At 47.1% G+C, this 20,647-nt stretch overlaps 1 protein-coding gene across 1 annotated transcript in view; it reads right to left on the bottom strand.

Annotated features, from left to right (window-relative positions):
- Positions 1-591: 591 nt before the first annotated feature.
- The window catches only part of PREX1 (phosphatidylinositol-3,4,5-trisphosphate dependent Rac exchange factor 1), a 177,973-nt gene continuing 157,917 nt past the window's right edge, over positions 592-20,647 (bottom strand). Inside the window, exons 28-40 of the mRNA XM_040331542.1 lie at positions 20,096-20,178; positions 18,245-18,335; positions 17,289-17,417; positions 15,351-15,392; positions 13,410-13,627; positions 11,227-11,326; positions 9,952-10,095; positions 9,395-9,512; positions 5,796-5,853; positions 5,369-5,556; positions 4,840-4,942; positions 4,118-4,185; positions 592-2,729 (exon numbers count right to left, since the gene is read on the bottom strand). Of these exons, the coding sequence (XP_040187476.1) occupies positions 2,687-2,729; positions 4,118-4,185; positions 4,840-4,942; positions 5,369-5,556; positions 5,796-5,853; positions 9,395-9,512; positions 9,952-10,095; positions 11,227-11,326; positions 13,410-13,627; positions 15,351-15,392; positions 17,289-17,417; positions 18,245-18,335; positions 20,096-20,178 (1,385 nt within the window). The 3' untranslated portion in view covers positions 592-2,686. The remainder of the gene's footprint in view (positions 2,730-4,117; positions 4,186-4,839; positions 4,943-5,368; positions 5,557-5,795; positions 5,854-9,394; positions 9,513-9,951; positions 10,096-11,226; positions 11,327-13,409; positions 13,628-15,350; positions 15,393-17,288; positions 17,418-18,244; positions 18,336-20,095; positions 20,179-20,647) is intronic.

Below are 20,647 nucleotides of genomic sequence, written 5' to 3'. Positions count from 1 at the left end.
TATAGAACCATTGTATGAAGGTATTCCTATTCGTCAGTACAGATGATAGGAATCCCTTCGTACAATATTTCTATAGGGCAGGACAGATATGAGGGATACTTCCATTGGATGGTTCTATAGGGCGGGACAGAGGAAGACCTTCATACAATGGTTCCATCATCTGTCCTGCCTTATAGAACCATCCAATGAAGATATTCCTATGATCTGTCCTGCCCTATAGAAAAATTGTATGAATGTATTTCTATAAGGCAGGACAGATGATAGGAATACCTTCGTACGATGGTTCTATAGGGCAGGGCAGATGAGAGGGATACCTTCATACAACAGTTCTATAGGGCAAGACATATGATAGGGATACCTTTATACGATGGTTCTATAGGGCAGGACAGATGATAGGAAAACCTTCATTGGATGGTTCTATAGGGCAGGACAGAGGAAGACCTTCATACAATGGTTCCATCATCTGTCCTTCCCTATAGAACCATCCAATGAAGGTATTCCTATAAGGCAGGACAGATGATATCAATACCTTCATACGTTGGTTCTATAGGGCAGGACAGATGATAGGGATACCTTCATACGTTGGTTCTATAGGGCAGGACAGATGATAGGGATACCTTCATACGTTGGTTCTATAGGGCAGGACAGATGATAGGGATACCTTTGTACGTTGGTTCTATAGGGCAAGACGGATGCTAGGGATACCTTCATACGTTGGTTCTATAGGGCAGGACAGATGATAGGGATACCTTTGTACGATGGTTCTATAGGGCAGGACAGATGAGGGTTATTTAGGTTAGAAAGGTTTCTATCTGCTGACATGTAACAAGACTTTTACTGATGGGGTTTCCTGCCTGATCTCTTCCTTCCCATTAGCTCTATTTTCTTGATTAGTCTATAGCTGTGGTATGACCCCCCTCCTTCCCTGAACCCAGCATGGCTAATACCTTCCACGCCAAAAAGTCGAGGGATTTGATACATCAAGAACTACAGTGTTCCTTGAGAACTTCGCACATACCACATAACAAGAGATCCGAGGTTGGATGATCCTAGGTCAGGCTGTATCAGACAAAACGGGTGGAGTGAAGAACACCCAACATGATGGTGGCCGTTAATGTGCGTTATTATCTTTCAACAAATCAGTAGAAATATCCAAATACAAAGCAATCTAAAGAAGAGGATCCGCTGAGATCTCTGGGCTTAATTCACCAGAAACCAAAGAGGATCCGCTGAGATCTCTGGGCTTAATCCACCAGAAACCAAAGAGAGGATCCGCTGAGATCGCTGGGCTTAATCCACCAGAAACCAAAGAGGATCCGCTGAGATCTCTGGGCTTAATCCACCAGAAACCAGAGAGGATCCGCTGAGATCTCTGGGCTTAGTCCACCAGAAACCAAAGAGGATCCGCTGAGATCTCTGGGCTTAATACACCAGAAACCAAAGAGGATCCGCTGAGATCTCTGGGCTTAATCCACCAGAAACCAAAGAGGATCCGCTGAGATCTCTGGGCTTAATCCACCAGAAACCAAAAAGAGGATCTGCTGAGATCTCTGGGCTTAATCCACCAGAAACCAGAGGATCCGCTGAGATCTCTGGGCTTAGTCCACCAGAAACCAGAGAGGATCCGCTGAGATCTCTGAGCTTAATCCACCAGAAACCAGAGAGGATCCGCTGAGATCTCTGGGCTTAATCCACCAGAAACCAAAAAGAGGATCTGCTGAGATCTCTGGGCTTAATCCACCAGAAACCAGAGGATCCGCTGAGATCTCTGGGCTTAGTCCACCAGAAACCAGAGAGGATCCGCTGAGATCTCTGGGCTTAGTCCACCAGAAACCCGCAGCGAACGTACAAAACACCTCGGGGGTTGAGTACCTCCCGCCCGCTCCTACAGCCTGTAAACATAGAATACTGATACTGGCGCAAGTTACCACAAATACAAAACGTCCCGATATTTACATCGACTCTCCAAAATCCTACAAACTAAAAACCGCATCAACAAAAAAAACAAAAACAAAGATTTAAATACAAATATTAGATGAGCGTTATCCGCATGAACTATGAACATCAGTATAACTTATAGAAGCTTGGTCCCAGAGGTTAGAGCAGAGGATTCTGGGTAGAAAGGGCCTTTCCTGGGCAGAAGAAGAAAAGTCATTTATACTCCGCAATGGCAGGAACAAGACGATGAACTTGTAGCATCTTTTAATTATAAAAGTAGAATTCCACTTATAAAAACGATAAAATCCCAAATAAAAGCAAATAAGAACGTTAAAACGTAAGGATCCCGGAGTGCAAAATTGGACCGCTGCGGGTTTGGCGGAGAAGTCAGGGCAGGGGGGGCGCTCCGCTCCAAGTGTAGAAGTCAGAAGACAGACTCGTAATAAATACTGATCTTTGCAGAAGGAAAATATCAGAAGCAACAAAAAGAGTCCAAAGTCTCTCTTTAAGCTCGTCGCTCTGCGATTTTTTTTCCTCCTGGATCCTGTAGATGGCGCTCCATCCATACCCCGGGGACCTTGGCACAAAAGAAGCACCCACAGCTTGTCCATCAGCAGGCACAGAGTGGGCAATCATTGCAGTTTCTTGTGCTTTAGAAATCCGGAGAGTAGGACATCCATCAGAGGGCCTCCTTCATTTACCCATTGGGGGTTGGGGGGGGGGGGTGGCGTCTCTCATCCCCGCGCACTCACAGGTCCCCGTCTACTGGCGGTACGCAGAGTCTGAAGATCCTGTGGAAAGAGCACATTGTGAGGAGCAGAAGAAGCAAGTTTCATGTACACAACACACATCTAAGGGGACCAGATTATTCCAAAGTCAAGAGCCAATGGTGCAACAATTCCAGCCATAGAGATGAAAGAGTCAAGAGAGGTCCAAGGAGAATAAAATCCACCTAAAACATGCCATAGACCTTACAGCCCTCTGGAAACTACCACCAGTATTCTGAAATGAAGACGACAGAGGGGTAGACTCAGGTACCTGTTACGGCGGCGTATCTCCAGATACGCCGCCGTAATTTCAAATCTGCGTCGGCGTATCGTTACGCTGATTCTCCAAGGCAGATATGTCTAAAAAATAGGCTTCTTCCGCCGACGTAAATTGAATGCGGCGGCGTAGAATTGTGTGCAATATTACGTTGTCCGCTAGGGGCGCTTCCGTTGTCGTCGGCGTAGAATGTGCTAATTTCCTAGATACGCCGATTCACAAACGTACGTGCGCCCGGCGTCCGTTTTTTACGTCGTTTGCGTTAAGGCTTTTTCGGCGTAAGGCTGCTCCTGTTATTAGGAGGCGCAGCCAATGTTAAGTATGGACGTCGTTCCCGCTTTTAAAAATTTGAATTATTTACGTCGTTTGCGCAAGTTGTTCGCGAATAGGGCTGGACGTAATTTACGTTCACGTCAAAACCAATACGCCGTTACGCCGTACAAGGAAGCAATGCACACTGGGATATGTACACGGACGGCACATCACATCAATCACGTCGGGTCATCATACATTTACATAAAACACGCCCCCCCTTCCACATTTGAATTACGCACGCTTACGCCGGCCCCATTTACGTTACGCCGCCGCAACTTACGGAGCAAGTGCTTCGTGAATACAGCACTTTCTCCTGTATGTTATGGCGGCGTAGCGTAAATACGATACGCTGCGCCGCCGTTTCATTGCGCAACTACCTACCTGAATCCACCCCAGAGAGCGCACCAATCAGTTGCCCAGAGGCAATCCTCCATGTGAAGTCCAGGACAGGAAGCAGCAATCTTCCATATCAGTGCCACCTATCAATGCCACCTATTAGTGCCACTTCTCAGTGCCACCTATCAACGACCTTCAGTGCTACCTCTCAGTGCTGCCTATCAGTGCCCACCAGTGCCGCCTTATCGGTGCCCATCAGTGCAGCTCCATCAGCGTACATCAATGAAGGAGAAAAATTACCCGTTTGCAAAATTTTATAACAAAATATAAAATATATACATTTCCGTGTGCGCGCGGGAGTGCGATTCTGGGAGGAAGTCAGGATTACATCAAATATTTCAGCTTCAATAATCCCCCCCCCCCCCCAAAAAAAAAATTCTAAACGAAAGGATTGTGAAGGACGCGATTGGTTCTCTGGACTTACCTGGGCGGAGATTGCAGCGGGTGATCCCTGACTTTTAAATTCTTTGCTGTGATTTCCACACGTGGGCCCTAAAAACACAAGACAGAGAGATTCATGTATATGACTGGGAGGATTGTGTACAAAGGACGTCCCGAACCTCTGGGATTGGAGGGGAGATCGTTGTGAGATGGAAGCGATCAAAATCTACATTGTAGCCATTGAGAATAGAAAAGGCCCTGGGAGTAAACAATATCTCACTATTCATACTGAAGGGAGAAATAGTGCCCCATCATTGGTGTGAGTGGGAGGAATAGTGTCCCTTCATTGGTGTCAGTGGGAGGAATAGTGTCCCATCATTGGTGTCAGTGGGAGGAATAGTGTCCCATCATTGGTGTCAGTGGGAGGAATAGTGTCCCATCATTGGTGTCAGTGGAGGAATAGTGTCCCATCATTGGTGTCGGAGGAATAGTGTCCCATCATTGGTATCAGTGGGAGGAATAGTGTCCCATCATTGGTGTCAGTGGGAGGAATAGTGTCCCATCATTGGTGTCAGTGGGAGGAATAGTGTCCCATCATTGATATCAGTGGAAGGAATAGTGTCCCATCATTGATATCAGTGGGAAGAATAGTGTCCCATCATTGGAATTACCAGTCCACTGTCCTCCTCCAGGACACCCCCAGGCTCGGTCCAATGAGAATCAGCCGCTTCATTCAAACAAATCAAGTCGTCGTTGGGCACTTACTTGTTTCCTCATGATGTCCATGGCCTGCATGATGCACTTGGGGAGGAGTCCGTGACTGCGGGCCAAGATGGCGGCTTGCTCCAGCGATACGCACAACGTGCTCCTGAGCAGAAGAGAAACACAGAAATGTCTCCACTCCGTTGGATGCCATGACTTCCTATCATGGGCTACGACCCTGTGACAAGCCAAGCTCATAATGTCTTGGTACGCTGACGCCTTAAAAGTTCCCTTCAGTGAAACTAAGGGGGCCAAGCCCAACCCCTGAGGGGCCAAGCCCAACCCCTGAAAAACAACCTCACACCATAATACCCCCCCACGATTGGGACCAGTGCACAAAGCGAGGTCCATAAAGTCACGGATGAGCATGTTTGCGGTGGAGGAACTTGACTGGCCTACACAGAGTCCTGACCTCAACCTGATAGTCCAATGATGAACCAATTGTGTGAAAGATCCGATTTACAAATCACACAGACCCACCCCTCCTTGGCGCCCGCCCCCACAATGGCAGAACTCTCATCAGGTCACTCACCTTTGCATCCCAGTGCCGCACATGACGATCTGGCAGGCGCCCAGGCGGTAACAGAGCTCAGAGGAGATGGGCAACAAGCCGGTGCCCAGCGTGTTATTCTTACTGTAATCCGACTGGGGCTGTTTCGGGGTAACAAGGGACTTCATGAGCCTGCACAGCTCATCCAGGGCGTTCATTGGACGGATCAGCTGAGGAAAAAAACACACAACAAGTGCAACGTCACTCAACAGCCGAGAGAGAGACCCGGAAATGTCACTAGAAATTCTACAACAAAATATTCACAAAAAACTGGGGATCAACCAAACATGACTGCCAAACCCCTCCTCATATCACACAAACATGGATGGGCGGGGCTCCCAGTCAACACTTCGATGGACCATGTGACCTCCCAAGAACCAATACAAATTTACAAGAAGAAAATCTTTACCTGATCAATCTTTATAGCCGTTGTGTTGGAGTCGGCCGACCGTTCCAGATAGAAGGCCCTGAGAGCAAAAACCAAGAAGACGTGTAAATCCGAGGCGTCGTAATCCGTCAAAACGCGAGAAAAACTACTGTGTCATCCCCACCCCTCCCCCAACACACATCATATCATCCACACCCCTCCCCCAACACACATCATATCATCCACACCCCTCCCCCAACACACATCTCCGTATCACCCCCAACACACGTCTCTATATCACCCCCCAAAACACATCTCCATATCACCCCCAACACACATCTCCATATCACCCCCAACACACATCTCCATATCACCCCCAACACACATCTCCATATCACCCCCAACACACATCTCCATATCACCCCCCAACACACATCTCCATATCACCCCCAACACACATCTCCATATCACCCCCAACACACATCTCCATATCACCCCCAACACACATCTCCATATCACCCCCAACACACATCTCCATATCACCCCCAACACACATCTCCATATCACCCCCCCAACACACATCTCCATATCACCCCCAACACACATCTCCATATCACCCCCAACACACATCTCCATATCACCCCCAACACACATCTCCATATCACCCCCAACACACATCTCCATATCACCCCCCAACACACATCTCCATATCACCCCCAACACACATCTCCATATCACCCCCCCAACACACATCTCCATATCACCCCCAACACACATCTCCATATCACCCCCAACACACATCTCCATATCATCCCCAACACACATCTCCATATCACCCCCAACACACATCTCCATATCACCCCCAACACACATCTCCATATCACCCCCCAACACACATCTCCATATCACCCCCCAACACACATCTCCATATCACCCCCCAACACACATCTCCATATCACCCCCGACACACATCTCCATATCACCCCCGACACACATCTCCATATCACCCCCGACACACATCTCCATATCACCCCCCAACACACATCTCCATATCACCCCCCAACACACATCTCCATATCACCCCCCAACACACATCTCCATATCACCCCCGACACACATCTCCATATCACCCCCGACACACATCTCCATATCACCCCCGACACACATCTCCATATCACCCCCCAACACACATCTCCATATCACCCCCCAACACACATCTCCATATCACCCCCCAACACACATCTCCATATCACCCCCGACACACATCTCCATATCACCCCCCAACACACATCTCCATATCACCCCCAACCTCACCCAACACACATCTCCATATCACCCCCAACACACATCTCCGTATCACCCCCAACACACATCTCCATATCACCCCCCAACACACATCTCCATATCACCCCCAACACACATCTCCATATCACCCCCCAACACACATCTCCATATCACCCCCAACACACATCTCCATATCACCCCCAACACACATCTCCATATCACCCCCAACACACATCTCCATATCACCCCCCAACACACATCTCCATATCACCCCCAACACACATCTCCATATCACCCCCAACACACATCTCCATATCACCCCCAACACACATCTCCATATCACCCCCAACACACATCTCCATATCACCCCCAACACACATCTCCATATCACCCCCAACACATACCTCCATATCACCCCCCAACACACATCTCCATATCACCCCCAACACACATCTCCGTATCACCCCCAACACACATCTCCATATCACCCCCAACACACATCTCCATATCACCCCCAACACACATCTCCATATCACCCCCCAACACACATCTCCATATCACCCCCCAACACATCTCCACATCACCCCCAACACACATTTCCATATCACCCCCCAACACACATCTCCATATCACCCCCAACACACATCTCCATATCACCCCCCAACACACATCTCCATATCACCCCCGACACACATCTCCATATCACCCCCAACACACATCTCCATATCACCTCCCAACCCACATCTCCATATCACCCCCCAACACACATCTCCATATCACCCCCAACACACATCTCCATATCACCCCCCAACACACATCTCCATATCACCCCCCAACACACATCTCCATATCACCCCCAACACACATCTCCATATCACCCCCAACACGCATCTCCATATCACCCCCAACACGCATCTCCATATTACCCCAACACACATCTCCATATCACCCCCCAACACACATCTCCATATCACCCCCAACACACATCTCCATATCACCCCCAACACACATCTCCATATCACCCCCAACACACATCTCCATATCACCCCCAACACACATCTCCATATCACCCCCAACACACATCTCCATATCACCCCCAACACACATCTCCATATCATCCCCAACACACATCTCCATATCACCCCCAACACACATCTCCATATCACCCCCGACACACATCTCCATATCACCCCCGACACACATCTCCATATCACCCCCCAACACACATCTCCATATCACCCCCCAACACACATCTCCATATCACCCCCCAACACACATCTCCATATCACCCCCGACACACATCTCCATATCACCCCCCAACACACATCTCCATATCACCCCCAACCTCACCCAACACACATCTCCATATCACCCCCAACACACATCTCCGTATCACCCCCAACACACATCTCCATATCACCCCCCAACACACATCTCCATATCACCCCCAACACACATCTCCATATCACCCCCAACACACATCTCCATATCACCCCCAACACACATCTCCATATCACCCCCAACACACATCTCCATATCACCCCCAACACACATCTCCATATCACCCCCAACACATACCTCCATATCACCCCCCAACACACATCTCCATATCACCCCCAACACACATCTCCGTATCACCCCCAACACACATCTCCATATCACCCCCAACACACATCTCCATATCACCCCCAACACACATCTCCATATCACCCCCCAACACACATCTCCACATCACCCCCAACACACATCTCCACATCACCCCCAACACACATCTCCATATCACCCCCCAACACACATCTCCATATCACCCCCAACACACATCTCCATATCACCCCCCAACACACATCTCCATATCACCCCCGACACACATCTCCATATCACCCCCGACACACATCTCCATATCACCTCCCAACACACATCTCCATATCACCCCCAACACACATCTCCATATCACCCCCAACACACATCTCCATATCACCCCCCAACACACATCTCCATATCACCCCCCAACACACATCTCCATATCACCCCCAACACACATCTCCATATCACCCCCAACACGCATCTCCATATCACCCCCAACACACATCTCCATATCACCCCCAACACACATCTCCGTATCACCCCCAACACACATCTCCATATCACCCCCCAACACACATCTCCATATCACCCCCAACCTCACCCAACACACATCTCCATATCACCCCAACCTCACCCAACACACATCTCCATATCACACCCACCCTCTCCCATCATATAGTTTAATATCCACCCCACCCCCACAATCTGTCCACAGCACAATGCTTCATATCTCCCCCAACCTTACTCGGCACATAGCATGGTAGGTTTGGTACCTGAGCTTCCGGTAATAGCTTTGCACTTTCTCCATGGACACATGATTGATCTGCTGCTGAATTTCCACCGGTGATACGTTCGATCCTGGTTGAGACTGGCCCTCGAGGCTCTCGATAGCTGAAAATGTGACATATGTACAATAATAGAGTCCCACAGATTCAAGGATTATTGTGCTCCAACCAAGTATCCATCTCATTATACCCAATGGCAGTACAGAATGCGATTTCCAGGACATAGCAGTGTTTGGTCAACACTACCTAATCAGGAATCCTTTCATTTCCAAGAGGAACCCTCATTCCATATTTATAGGGAATTATAATGATTTTGGGTCCGTTTATAAAGTTAATACCCCCCCCCCCCCCCCCCATGGCCTCATCTCATGTTTTACCAAAATTCAGGTCTGGCAGCTTATGTCCATAGCAGAGGTCCTTCATGTTCCTCATGGTATTGACTGCCCTGCTACTAGCCCAGTTGGAGATCATTCACCTGACGTCCAGAAGTGGGCGCTATATTCCGGTCAGGGCCGCGTATGAGAACGTTCTTATGTATCGGATACCTTTAGTGAAGAAGACGGTCTGGAGCTTCAGGCAGCCGCCATGCTCAAACTTGGTGGGCAGTTTGGAGAAGTGAAAGCTGTCCAGGTAGAAGATGACTTTCAGCGCTTGTCTTGTCCCTTCAATATGGTGGAAGACGGCCGTATCTGAGGAAGAACATATATATCAGACGGACAAATATTCATTCTTTATAGTAATATTAAGCCTTATACATTTTTATTACAGGGTCTTTATCCCCACCTAAGTAGGGGGATGTCCCTCCTGGCCTGACTCCGTCTACCTTTGCCCGCATGGTGTGCTGGGTTCCGTCTTGGCCCTGCTAGGCCCGTTCTCCGGTCCTTCCCTATTTGGTGTGCCCGCCACCCCCTTTTCCCTTTCCACCCCCCCCCCCCTCTCCCCTGCCCCTGTTCCTGCCTCCCCCCCCCCTCCCGCCCTGAGGTGCGGCCTCGACGCACAGTCTGTGACCTCTCGTAGGCCTAGGGGGTGTATCTCTCTCTTATGCCTCCCTTTGGAGTCGTTCCCAACTGACCCAGGGGGTTATTTGTCCCCCCCCTCCCCGCCGGTACCCCAGTCCAGAGTTGTATCCTGATGGTGTGGCTCGGTGCCCGGTCCCGGTCTTCTCTCTGGCATGTGTCTTGGTAAGTGGCATATACTTTGGTTACATCATTGTTTATCATATCCACGTAGGAGGACTACCTGCACCCCATTATCTATACATATGGTTGGGGTAGATGGGTCCGCCTATTGTTTTTCGTTACATGATTTATTTATTTGTATGTATTTTCTTTATAGAATCTATGGCTGCGTTCAAATTAATGCTCCCTGAAGAAGACCGCTACTATTAAGGTCGAAACGCGTAGGGGTATTTCGCCCATAGTGTTTACATGTACACAGTACTGTTTAATTTGTATTTGTTATCATTGTGTGATTTTTTTGTTCTTGATTGAATTTTTCTGTCAAGCTCATATCCCGAGTCCTCCATTTGGGGCTCTTTTTTAACATATTAAATAAAATTTATACTTTTTTTACCAACTTATACATTTTTCACATTTTGTTGCAACACAAAGCCCCTAGGGGTAATTTTCTCTTTTCTCTATATATCAGACGTCACCCTTCATAATCATTCAAGAATCTCACACTTTTCACATTGCAGGTTTAAAATGTCCCAGTGGTGGGTGGAGTGGGGGGGGGGGGAAGGGTTCAGACTGGGCACCCAAAAAACAACTCCCCCCTCCCCCGCTGCACAGCTCTGGGAAGAAGATGCCGGAATGTCTTACTTGCTACGAGCGTTTCGTCCATCTGCTTGAAGTAGAAAACGACTTTATCCAGATCCTGGAGGGTGGCGCTGATGTCCTCCAGCATTATCCGTTCTTCCTTCTGTAGAGGGGAAGGTCAGACACATGAGGGGGGAGGGGGGATATACACAACGATCGCCCTTCCCCCTCCCGAATGCCCACACTACCTAAAGAAGACGGAATGGACATTCCCTTTATGAATACTCCTTACACTCTTCCCTGAAATTGTTCCTCGCTCCTTAACCCCTTCAATCCCGGGCTTTTATACCCACCTCCATACCGGGCCTATTCCGGCACTTCTCTCCTACATGTACAAATCATCATTCTTTTGCTAGAAAATTACTCAGAACCCCCAAACATTATATATGTTTTTTTTTAGCAGACACCCTAGGGAATGAAATGGCGGTCATTGCAATGTTTTATCTTGCACAGTATTTGCGCAATAATTTTTCAAACGCCTTTTTTTTTGGAAAAAAGTTGTTTCATGAATTAAAAAAATAACAAAACAGTAAAGTTAGCCCAATGTTAGATACCTAACATGTCACGCTTTAAAATTGCGCACACTCATGGAATGGCGCCAAACTTCGGTACTTAAAAATCTCCATAGGCAACGCTTTGAAATTTTTACAGTTTACCAGTTTAGATTTACAGAGATCTAGTGCTAGAATTGTTGCTCTCGCTCTAACGCACGCGGCGATACCTCACATATGTGGTTTAAACGACGTTTACATATGTCGGCGGGACTTAAGTGTGCGTTCGCTTCTGCACGCGAGGTACCGGGGACAACGGGCGTTTTAATTTATTTATTTATTTTACTTATTTATTTATCTTTTTACACTTTTTTTTATATATATTTTTTTAATCACTTTTATTCCTATTATAAGGAATGTAAACATCCCTTGTAATAGGAAATGTGTATGACAGGTCCTCTTTATGGAGAGATGCGGGGGGGTCAATAAGACCTTCTCCTCCCCCCACATCTCTCCTCCAGGCTGGAAAGCATGAGATCTGTGAAAAATGTTTCACCGATCTCATGATCAGTGTTGCTCACTTACGGGTACCCGGGCGTGACGTCATCACATCGCGCCGGGGCCTCCGACGGTCATAGAGATGACTGGTGACCATCTGGTCACCAGTCATCTCTATGCTTACTGCCTGCGCCGGACAACTCCTTCTCCAGGCCCCCGATGGCACGGGAGAGCCCGGAGAAGCATCGGATGGTGGCGGGAGGGGGGGTGTCCCCTCCCGCTGCCTATAATAACGATCAATCGGCGGAACCGGCCGCTATGATCGTTCTTATGGTGCGCAGGATCGCCGGCTGAAGACATGGATATCTGAATGATGCCTCTAGCTACCCCTATCATTCAGATATCACCCCGCAAATCCCAGGACGTCATATGATGTCCACCCAGGATGGGAGTTGCCCTCTGTGGACGTCAAATGACGATGGGCCGGTATTGAATTGGTTAAAAAGCCAAACCACCTGGAGAAGGCCAAGTGGACACGCCCACTCGTTAGAGTCTGTCCGCTGTCATTGTTCCTGGACCCTAAAATCTTATACTTCTCTAGAAAACCAAATACAGATGTCCATGAAGTAGATTCAGTCCTCTCCTCCCTGTAAAAAATTGTAGGCGTCGGAATTGCTACAGGCGATCGGATTTTCCCACAGAAAAATTTGAGAACCGGCTCTCAGTCTTTTGCTGGCGGAAATTCCGACAACACAAGTCAGATGGAGCCTACGCACACGGTCGGAATTTCCCTTTAAAAGCTCACATCGGACTTTTGCTGGCGGGATTTCCGATCGTGTGTACGTTCCCTAGAGAAAATGGAATGGACTCTTTCCTGCAATTGTTCATAGCCCCTTAACATCCCACACTACCTAAAGAAGGGGTCTCCAAACTGTGGCCCATGGGCCAGACGAGGCCCTTTACTTGCTTTTAACCGGCCCTTCCTCTGACACCAATGATGGGACACTATTCCTCCCCACTGACACCAACAATGGGGCACTATTCCTCCCACTGATACCAATGATGGGGAACTATTCCTTCCACTGACACCAACTGGAGTACAAAAGGCTGACACAGAACAGAAGGGGAACGGAAGACAAGAGTAGAAGGACGGGGATGGCGGCTCGCCCGCGGTTTGCCCGGCACACAGATACTCACTATGTTGGGTGACAACATGGACTGATAGGCGAGCAGCACCCCAGTGACGGCGATCTGCTCCAGCCACTTCCTGCTGGCCTCGCGGCTGCTCTCCTCGTACTCGCCGTTATTGTTGTACCGGTAGTTGAGGGCGGCCATCAGCTGCTCGGTGAACGTACTGATGGCGGCCACCAGCGTCTGGCAGAATATGGCGTCCCGGCGAACCTGCAGCTCCGTATCTGGGGGAGAAGAGAGGAGGGAAAAGGGGCGGGAAACAGATCGTTATCCAGGACATCAAAACCAACGCGTGCCCATGGAGGGGCTGTAGATAAAGACACTTAGCTGGATTCAGGTAGCCGTGCCTAACGTTAGGCAGGCGTAGCGTATCGCATATACGCTACGCCGCCGTAAGTTAGAGAGGCAAGTGCTGTATTCACAAAGCACTTGCATCCTAAGTTACGGCGGCGTAGCGTAAATGGGCCGGCGTTAGCGCGCCTAATTCAAATTGTGAAGAGGTGGGCGTGTTTTATGCTAATGAATTGTGACCCGACGTGATTGACGTTTTTAACGAACGGCGCATGCGCCGTCCGTGGACGTATCCCAGTGCGCATGCTCCAAATTACGCCGCAAAAACTTATTGGTTTTCACGTGAACGGAAATTACGCCCAGCCCCATTCACGGACGGCTTACACAAACGACATAAACATTTTTAAATTCGACGCGGTTCCGACGTCCATACTTAACATTGGCTGCGCCATCTTTTTGGTGGAATATCTTTAAGGCCTGAAAACGCCTTTACGTAAACGGCTTATCTTTACTGCGACGGGCAAGCGTACGTTCGTGAATAGGCGTATCTCGCTGATTTACGCATTCTAGGCGTAAATCAGCATACACACCCTTAGCGGCCGGCCTAAATAGATCAAAAGATCATGGGGGGCTCATCCTGTGGCCCTCCAGCTGTTTGCGAAACTACAAGTCCCATCATGCCTCTGCCTGTGGAAGTCATGCTTGTAACCAGGGGCCAAGTCCTGGGGAAAAAAGTGTGGGAACTCCCACCCAAGATCCACTCCCCCACCAAAAAAAAAAAAATGATACGCTCATATGCATAATTACTAAACCGCATGTTCTTTCTAAATCCCGCGATAACCTCCGCAATGTCTCCTGGGAACAATGACAAAAGCTCCCAGGAGACATTGCGGCATCGAGGAAGTGACAGAATACCCGCCCACTACCCGATGAATCCATATACAGGAAGCGGCCAGTAACATAAAGGATTACTAAGGTTCGCCTGCCCCTGACAGTGACTCGAGCTGGGCATCACCGCTCAGTGAAGGATTGGCACGGGCAGCTTGGCTGCTCTCAGCTGCTCTAGTCCTGCAAAGGGAACTGCGTTCCTGCTGTGAAAAAAGTGCAGGAACTCCGTTCCCACGCGTTCCCGCAGGACTTGAGCCCTGCTTGTAACTATCAGCCTTGCAATGTGTCATGGGACTTTTTGTTCCGCAACAGCTGGAGGGCCACAGGTTGGAAACACCCATTAACTAGGACAGTGATGGAGAACCTTGGCACCCCAGATGTTTTGGAACTACATTTCCCATGAGGCTCATGCCCTCTGCAGTGTAGTTGAGCATCATGGGAAATGTAGTTCCAAAACATCTGGGGTGCCGAGGTTCCCCATCATTGCCCTCTAGATCACGGGTGTCCAACCTGTGGCCCTCCAGCTGTCGCGGAACTAAAAGTCCCATGAGGCATTGCAAGGCTGACCATCGCAAGCATGGCTCCCAGAGGCATGATGGGACTTGTAGTTCCGCAACAGCTGGAGGGCCCCAGGTTGGACGCCCATGTTGCCCTAGATGGATGGTGGAGGCCAAGTGTCCAGAGCGGACCTCTGGTCCAGGCTTCCTACGCCGATCGTTACTGAGCTCAGAACACGTTTCCCGTATTTCATATCGATCGTCGTCTTACCTGTACATTTCAGCAGAGCCAACAGCAGCTGATTCTTCCCGTCTGCAAAACAGAGAGACAGAAATTCGATGATATTCTACGAGGAACCAGAAGAAACCTCTCCTCCCAAGATCGACTCCTACTACTTCTAATGACATCGATCGTCTGACCACACACGGGCAGTTCATTTCCTTCCCAATTGAAATCGGGATGAATCTTCGTTTTTCAGAAATTCGGATGGATTCGAATTTCCAAATTACAATAATACCGAATTTAAACCAATCCGAAATAACGAGAAAAAAACAAAAAAAACGGACGGAATAGTTTTCGAATTCGAAAACTATTCGAAAATTATTCGTGTTTTTTTTTATTCTAAAACGGTTTGTCCAAATTTTTTTCTCTCAATATTTTGGTTTGGTTTAAACTTTTCAAATTTGAATGGTTTTCCGATTTTCAAAGAGAATAAAATAGAAGACAAAAATAAAGGAATAAAATAGGACTGGATTTAAACTGATCAGAAAATAACGAAAAAAGAAAATTCGGACGAAATAGTTTTCGAATTCGAAAATGATTCGTCCGATTTTTTTTAATCGATTCTAAAACGATTTGTCTGAATTTTTTTTTTATTTGAAAAGGATTTGTCCGAAAAAAAATGTAATCGAAAACGATTCGTCAGAATTTTTTTTTTTAATCGAAAACGATTCGTCAGAATTTTTTTTTTTAATCGAAAACGATTCGTCAGAATTTTTTTTCTTAATCGAAAACGATTCGTCAGAATTTTTTTTTAATCGAAAACGATTCGTCAGAATTTTTTTTTAATCGAAAACGATTCGTCAGAATTTTTTTTCTTAATCGAAAACGATTCGTCAGAATTTTTTTTTTATTCGAAAACGATTAGTTGGAATTTTTTTATTCAAATACGATTCGTCCAAAAATTTTTCTCGCTATTTTGGTTTGGTTTAAATTTTTCAAATTTGAATAGTTTTTTTTAATTTTTAAAGAGAATAAAATAGAATACAAAAATAAAATAGAAAAAAATATATAATAGAATAGAAAAGAATATAACAGAGAATAAAACATTAGAATACAATATAATAGAAAGGAATAGAATCGAATAACAAAAAAAAATAATGGAATAAAATAGAAAGAATATAACCATCTTCTAAAAAAAATCTAATTTCAAATAGAATAAATTTGAATACATAAGAAAAAAATAGAATATAAAAAATAAGAGAAAATAATAGAATTAAAAAAAACAATAGGATAAAAAGAATATAGCCATAAATAGAATCAATTCGAATTTGAATAGAAAATAATAGAGTAGTATAAAAAAAAAAAAAACAACAGAATAGAATAGAAAGAATAAAACAATCTTTCGAAATTCAAATAAAATGAATTCGAATTTGAATAGAAAAGAATGTAACCATTTTCCAAAATTCAAATAGAATCAATTCGAATTTGAATAGAATTTAAAATAATAGATTAGAATAGGAAGATGGTTATATTCTTTCTATTCTATGTTTTTTTTCTATACTATTCAAATTCCGATTGATTCTATTTGAATTTTGGGAAATGTTGATTATATTTCAATTTTATTCAATTTTTTTTATTATATTCTTTTCTATTCGAATTTCAGAAGATGGTTATATTCTTTCTATTTTATTCAATTATTTTTCTATTTTACTCCCTTATTTTCTGCTCTTTGGAAAATGAAACTTTATCGAATTCGAATTCTGAAAATTCAAATCGAATTAATCCGAATAAACGAAACGAATTAAACAATAATTGGATTACAAGCATTCGCCTGGAACCAATCATGCTCATAATCCGAGGTTACCACGAGGCGTTGGGGTTTGTGACCCCCGTGCTTGAGACAATCCCACAGCGAATTATAAACAGACCCCCCCTCCCCAATCTAGTAATTTCCTGATGATAGAAGTCCTCAGACGCGGTACAAACCTTCTACGTATTTCTGGATACTCTCCACCAGAATCTTGATGGAGTTGGGGAGGTTCCATGGATCTTCTCGGATACTGACTTGGATCATACTGCGACACCTCACCGTCCACTCCTCCTTCTTCTGGAACTCTGCGGGGGGGAGGGGGGGGACACCATGACAACGACTTCTTCAGACAAAGCCACTAACAGCAAAACACTAGACATGTGCAATTCGTTTAGTTCCGAATTAGTTCTTTAACAAATTGTTAATTTCAGAATTTTGGAAATTCCGGAAATTCCGAACATTTTGGAAATTCTGAATTTCGGAAAAATTTCGAAAATGTAAAATTTGGAAATTCGATAATTCTAGAATTTTGTATTTCCGAATATATTATCAGCACTGACTCTTCTCCTGACGAAGCCACTAACAGCGAAACACTAGACACATGCAATTTGTTTAGTTCCGAATTAGTTCTTTAACAAATTTTGACAAATTGTTAATTTTGGAAATTTTGGATTTTCGAAATTCCGGAAATTCCGAAAATTTTGGAAATCAGAAATTTGGAAGCCGAAAATTTGAAATTCGAAAATTTTGTATTTCCGAATTCCTGAATTTTCGATGTTCAGAATTTTGAATTTGCAAAAGCTAAAAAACAAAAACAAATTTTTCGGCAGTGCACATGTCTACGAAACGCGTTGAGGTTTTACATCCGGACTTTTATTATTATGTATATGACTTCCCTCTATTCCTCGATGTTACAAGCAGAAGACAATGATAAACATTCATGAGATCCAAATTGTTAATTCAGAAGTATTCGATTTTTCGGATTTCGGAAATTTCGAAAACTTTGGAAATTCAGAATGACTATGCAGAGACATTTCTGAGATTTGTTATGTATATACATTTCCTCTAATATGTAGAAATTCTTTCATTGGTGGCACGATGCCAGCCAAGGGATGCTCATCCAACCAATCACCTTGCAGGCTGTGCTCCATGGGGAAGTGCCGGGTCTCCTCGAAGGCTTTCGCCATGACTTTCCCCTTCAGGAGTGTGAGGATGGCGTCCACCTGCCGACCGATAACGAGACAAGCGTCATGAAGAGGACGATATTCTTGATGGATATTTAGAAGACTTTCGGCAACTTTGATACTTTTTGTTACTTTTATTTGCAGAGATGTTTTTCGATATTTAATATATAAATAATTTGTGGAACCGAACCGAAGAGCCCCTAAATGTTATAGATAGGAGAATCCCATTCCCAATACTGAGGGCCGGTCCCGGCATCCAATACCGTCTATGAATTATATGGAGAGGAAGTACCTACCCCGGGTGATCTATGGGTGGCTGCCTACCCCGGGTGATCTATGGATGGCTGCCTACCCCGGTTGATCTATGGAAGGCTGCCTACACCGGGTGATCTATGGAAGGCTGCCTACACCGGGTGATCTATGGATGGCTGCCTACCCCGGGTGATCTATGGGTGGCTGGCTACCCTGGGAATCTATGGATGGCTGGCTACCCCTGTGGATCTATGGATGGCTGGCTACCCTGGGAATCTATGGATGGCTGGCTACCCCGGGAATCTATGGATGGCTGCCACCCCGGGAATCTATGGAAGGCTGCCTACACCGGGTGATCTATGGATGGCTGCCTACCCCGGGTGATCTATGGATGGCTGCCTACCCCGGGTGATCTATGGATGGCTGCCTACCCCGGGTGATCTATGGGTGGCTGCCTACCCCGGGTGATCTATGGGTGGTTGCCTACCCCGGGTGATCTATGGGTGGTTGCCTACCCCGGGTGATCTATGGAGGGCTGGCCACCCCTGGTGATCTATGGATGGCTGCCTACCCCGGGTGATCTATGGGTGGTTGCCTACCCCGGGTGATCTATGGGTGGCTGCCCGCCCCGGGTGATCTATGGATGGCTGGCTACCCCGGGAATCTATGGATGGCTGGCTACCCCTGTGAATCTATGGATGGCTGGCTACCCTGGGAATCAATGGAAGGCTGGCTACCCCAGAGGATCTATGGATGGCTGCCACCCGGGAATCTATGGATGGCTGGCTACCCCTGGAATCTATGGATGGCTGGCTACCCCTGGAATCTATGGATGGCTGGCTACCCCCGTGGAATCTATGGATGGCTGGCTACCCCTGGAATCTATGGATGGCTGGCTACCCCCGTGGAATCTATGGATGGCTGGCTACCCCCGTGGAATCTATGGATGGCTGGCTACCCCCGTGGAATCTATGGATAGCTGGCTACCCCCGTGGAATCTATGGATGGCTGGCTACCCCTGGAATCTATGGATGGCTTCCACCCCGGGAATCTATGGATGGCTGGCTACCCCGGGAATCTATGGATGGCTGGCTACCACTGTGGATCTATGGATGGCTGGCTACCCCCATAGAATCTATGGATGGCTGGCTACCCCAGTGGATCTATGGATGGCTTCCACCCCGGGAATCTGTGGATGGCTGGCTACCCCTGGAATCTATGGATGGCTGGCTACCCCTGGAATCTATGGATGGCTGGCCACCCCGGGAATCTATGGATGCTGGCTACCCCCGTGGATCTATGGATGGCTGGCTACCCCAGGGATTTATGGATGACTGCCACCCCGGTTGATCTATGGATGGCTGGCCACCCCTGGAATCTATGGATGGCTGGCTACCCCGGGTGATCTATGGATGGCTGCCACCCCTGGAATCTATGGATGCTGGCTACCCCCGTGGATCTATGGATGGCTGGCTACCCCAGGGATTTATGGATGGCTGCCACCCCGGTTGATCTATGGATGGCTGGCCACCCCGTGTCGCCTTTACCTGGTTGAACAGATGTTCTAGGCAGCCGTGCAACTTATCCTGCTTGTCAGATGGAATCCGCATGTCACAAGGCAGTTCGTCCCCTGTCATCATAAAAGGAGAATAATCAGAAAGATCTAAGATAAAACACAACCACTACATCATTAGGAGGCGTGTCTGGGGTCTGGGACCTCCTCCTCTGGGACCTCCTCTACCACGATGTCGTATTTTACACAAGCATTTCTTTTCCCAGCAAATATCGAAACTTCTTGCAGCCTCTTAATCTCTTCAAGCTTGCCATTTTTTTTTGTTTTTGGTCCCAGGATTCCTGCCCCTGCTTTCTTCTTGGGTGTCTCCTGTGCCTTGCAGGGTCCTATCGGGGTCCCGCCGTAGTCACCCATTCATGCACGCTCCCCCGAGAGGCATAAATGTGAGGATACGTCCTGCGCCAACACACACAGGTAGCCCGTGAGAACAACCAACATGAAGCGCCAGGGCCGATCCGCCCTATAGGCTCACTATGCAAGCCGCGTAGGGCCCCGCAAAGCTGCGAAGGGCCACCCAAATTACTAG

This window comes from Rana temporaria, chromosome 12 (genome assembly GCF_905171775.1).
Source record: "Rana temporaria chromosome 12, aRanTem1.1, whole genome shotgun sequence".
NCBI classification, from domain to species: Eukaryota; Metazoa; Chordata; class Amphibia; order Anura; family Ranidae; genus Rana; species Rana temporaria.
The sequence above is the reverse complement of the archived record's forward strand: the minus strand, read 5'-3'. Positions and strand labels throughout refer to the sequence as shown.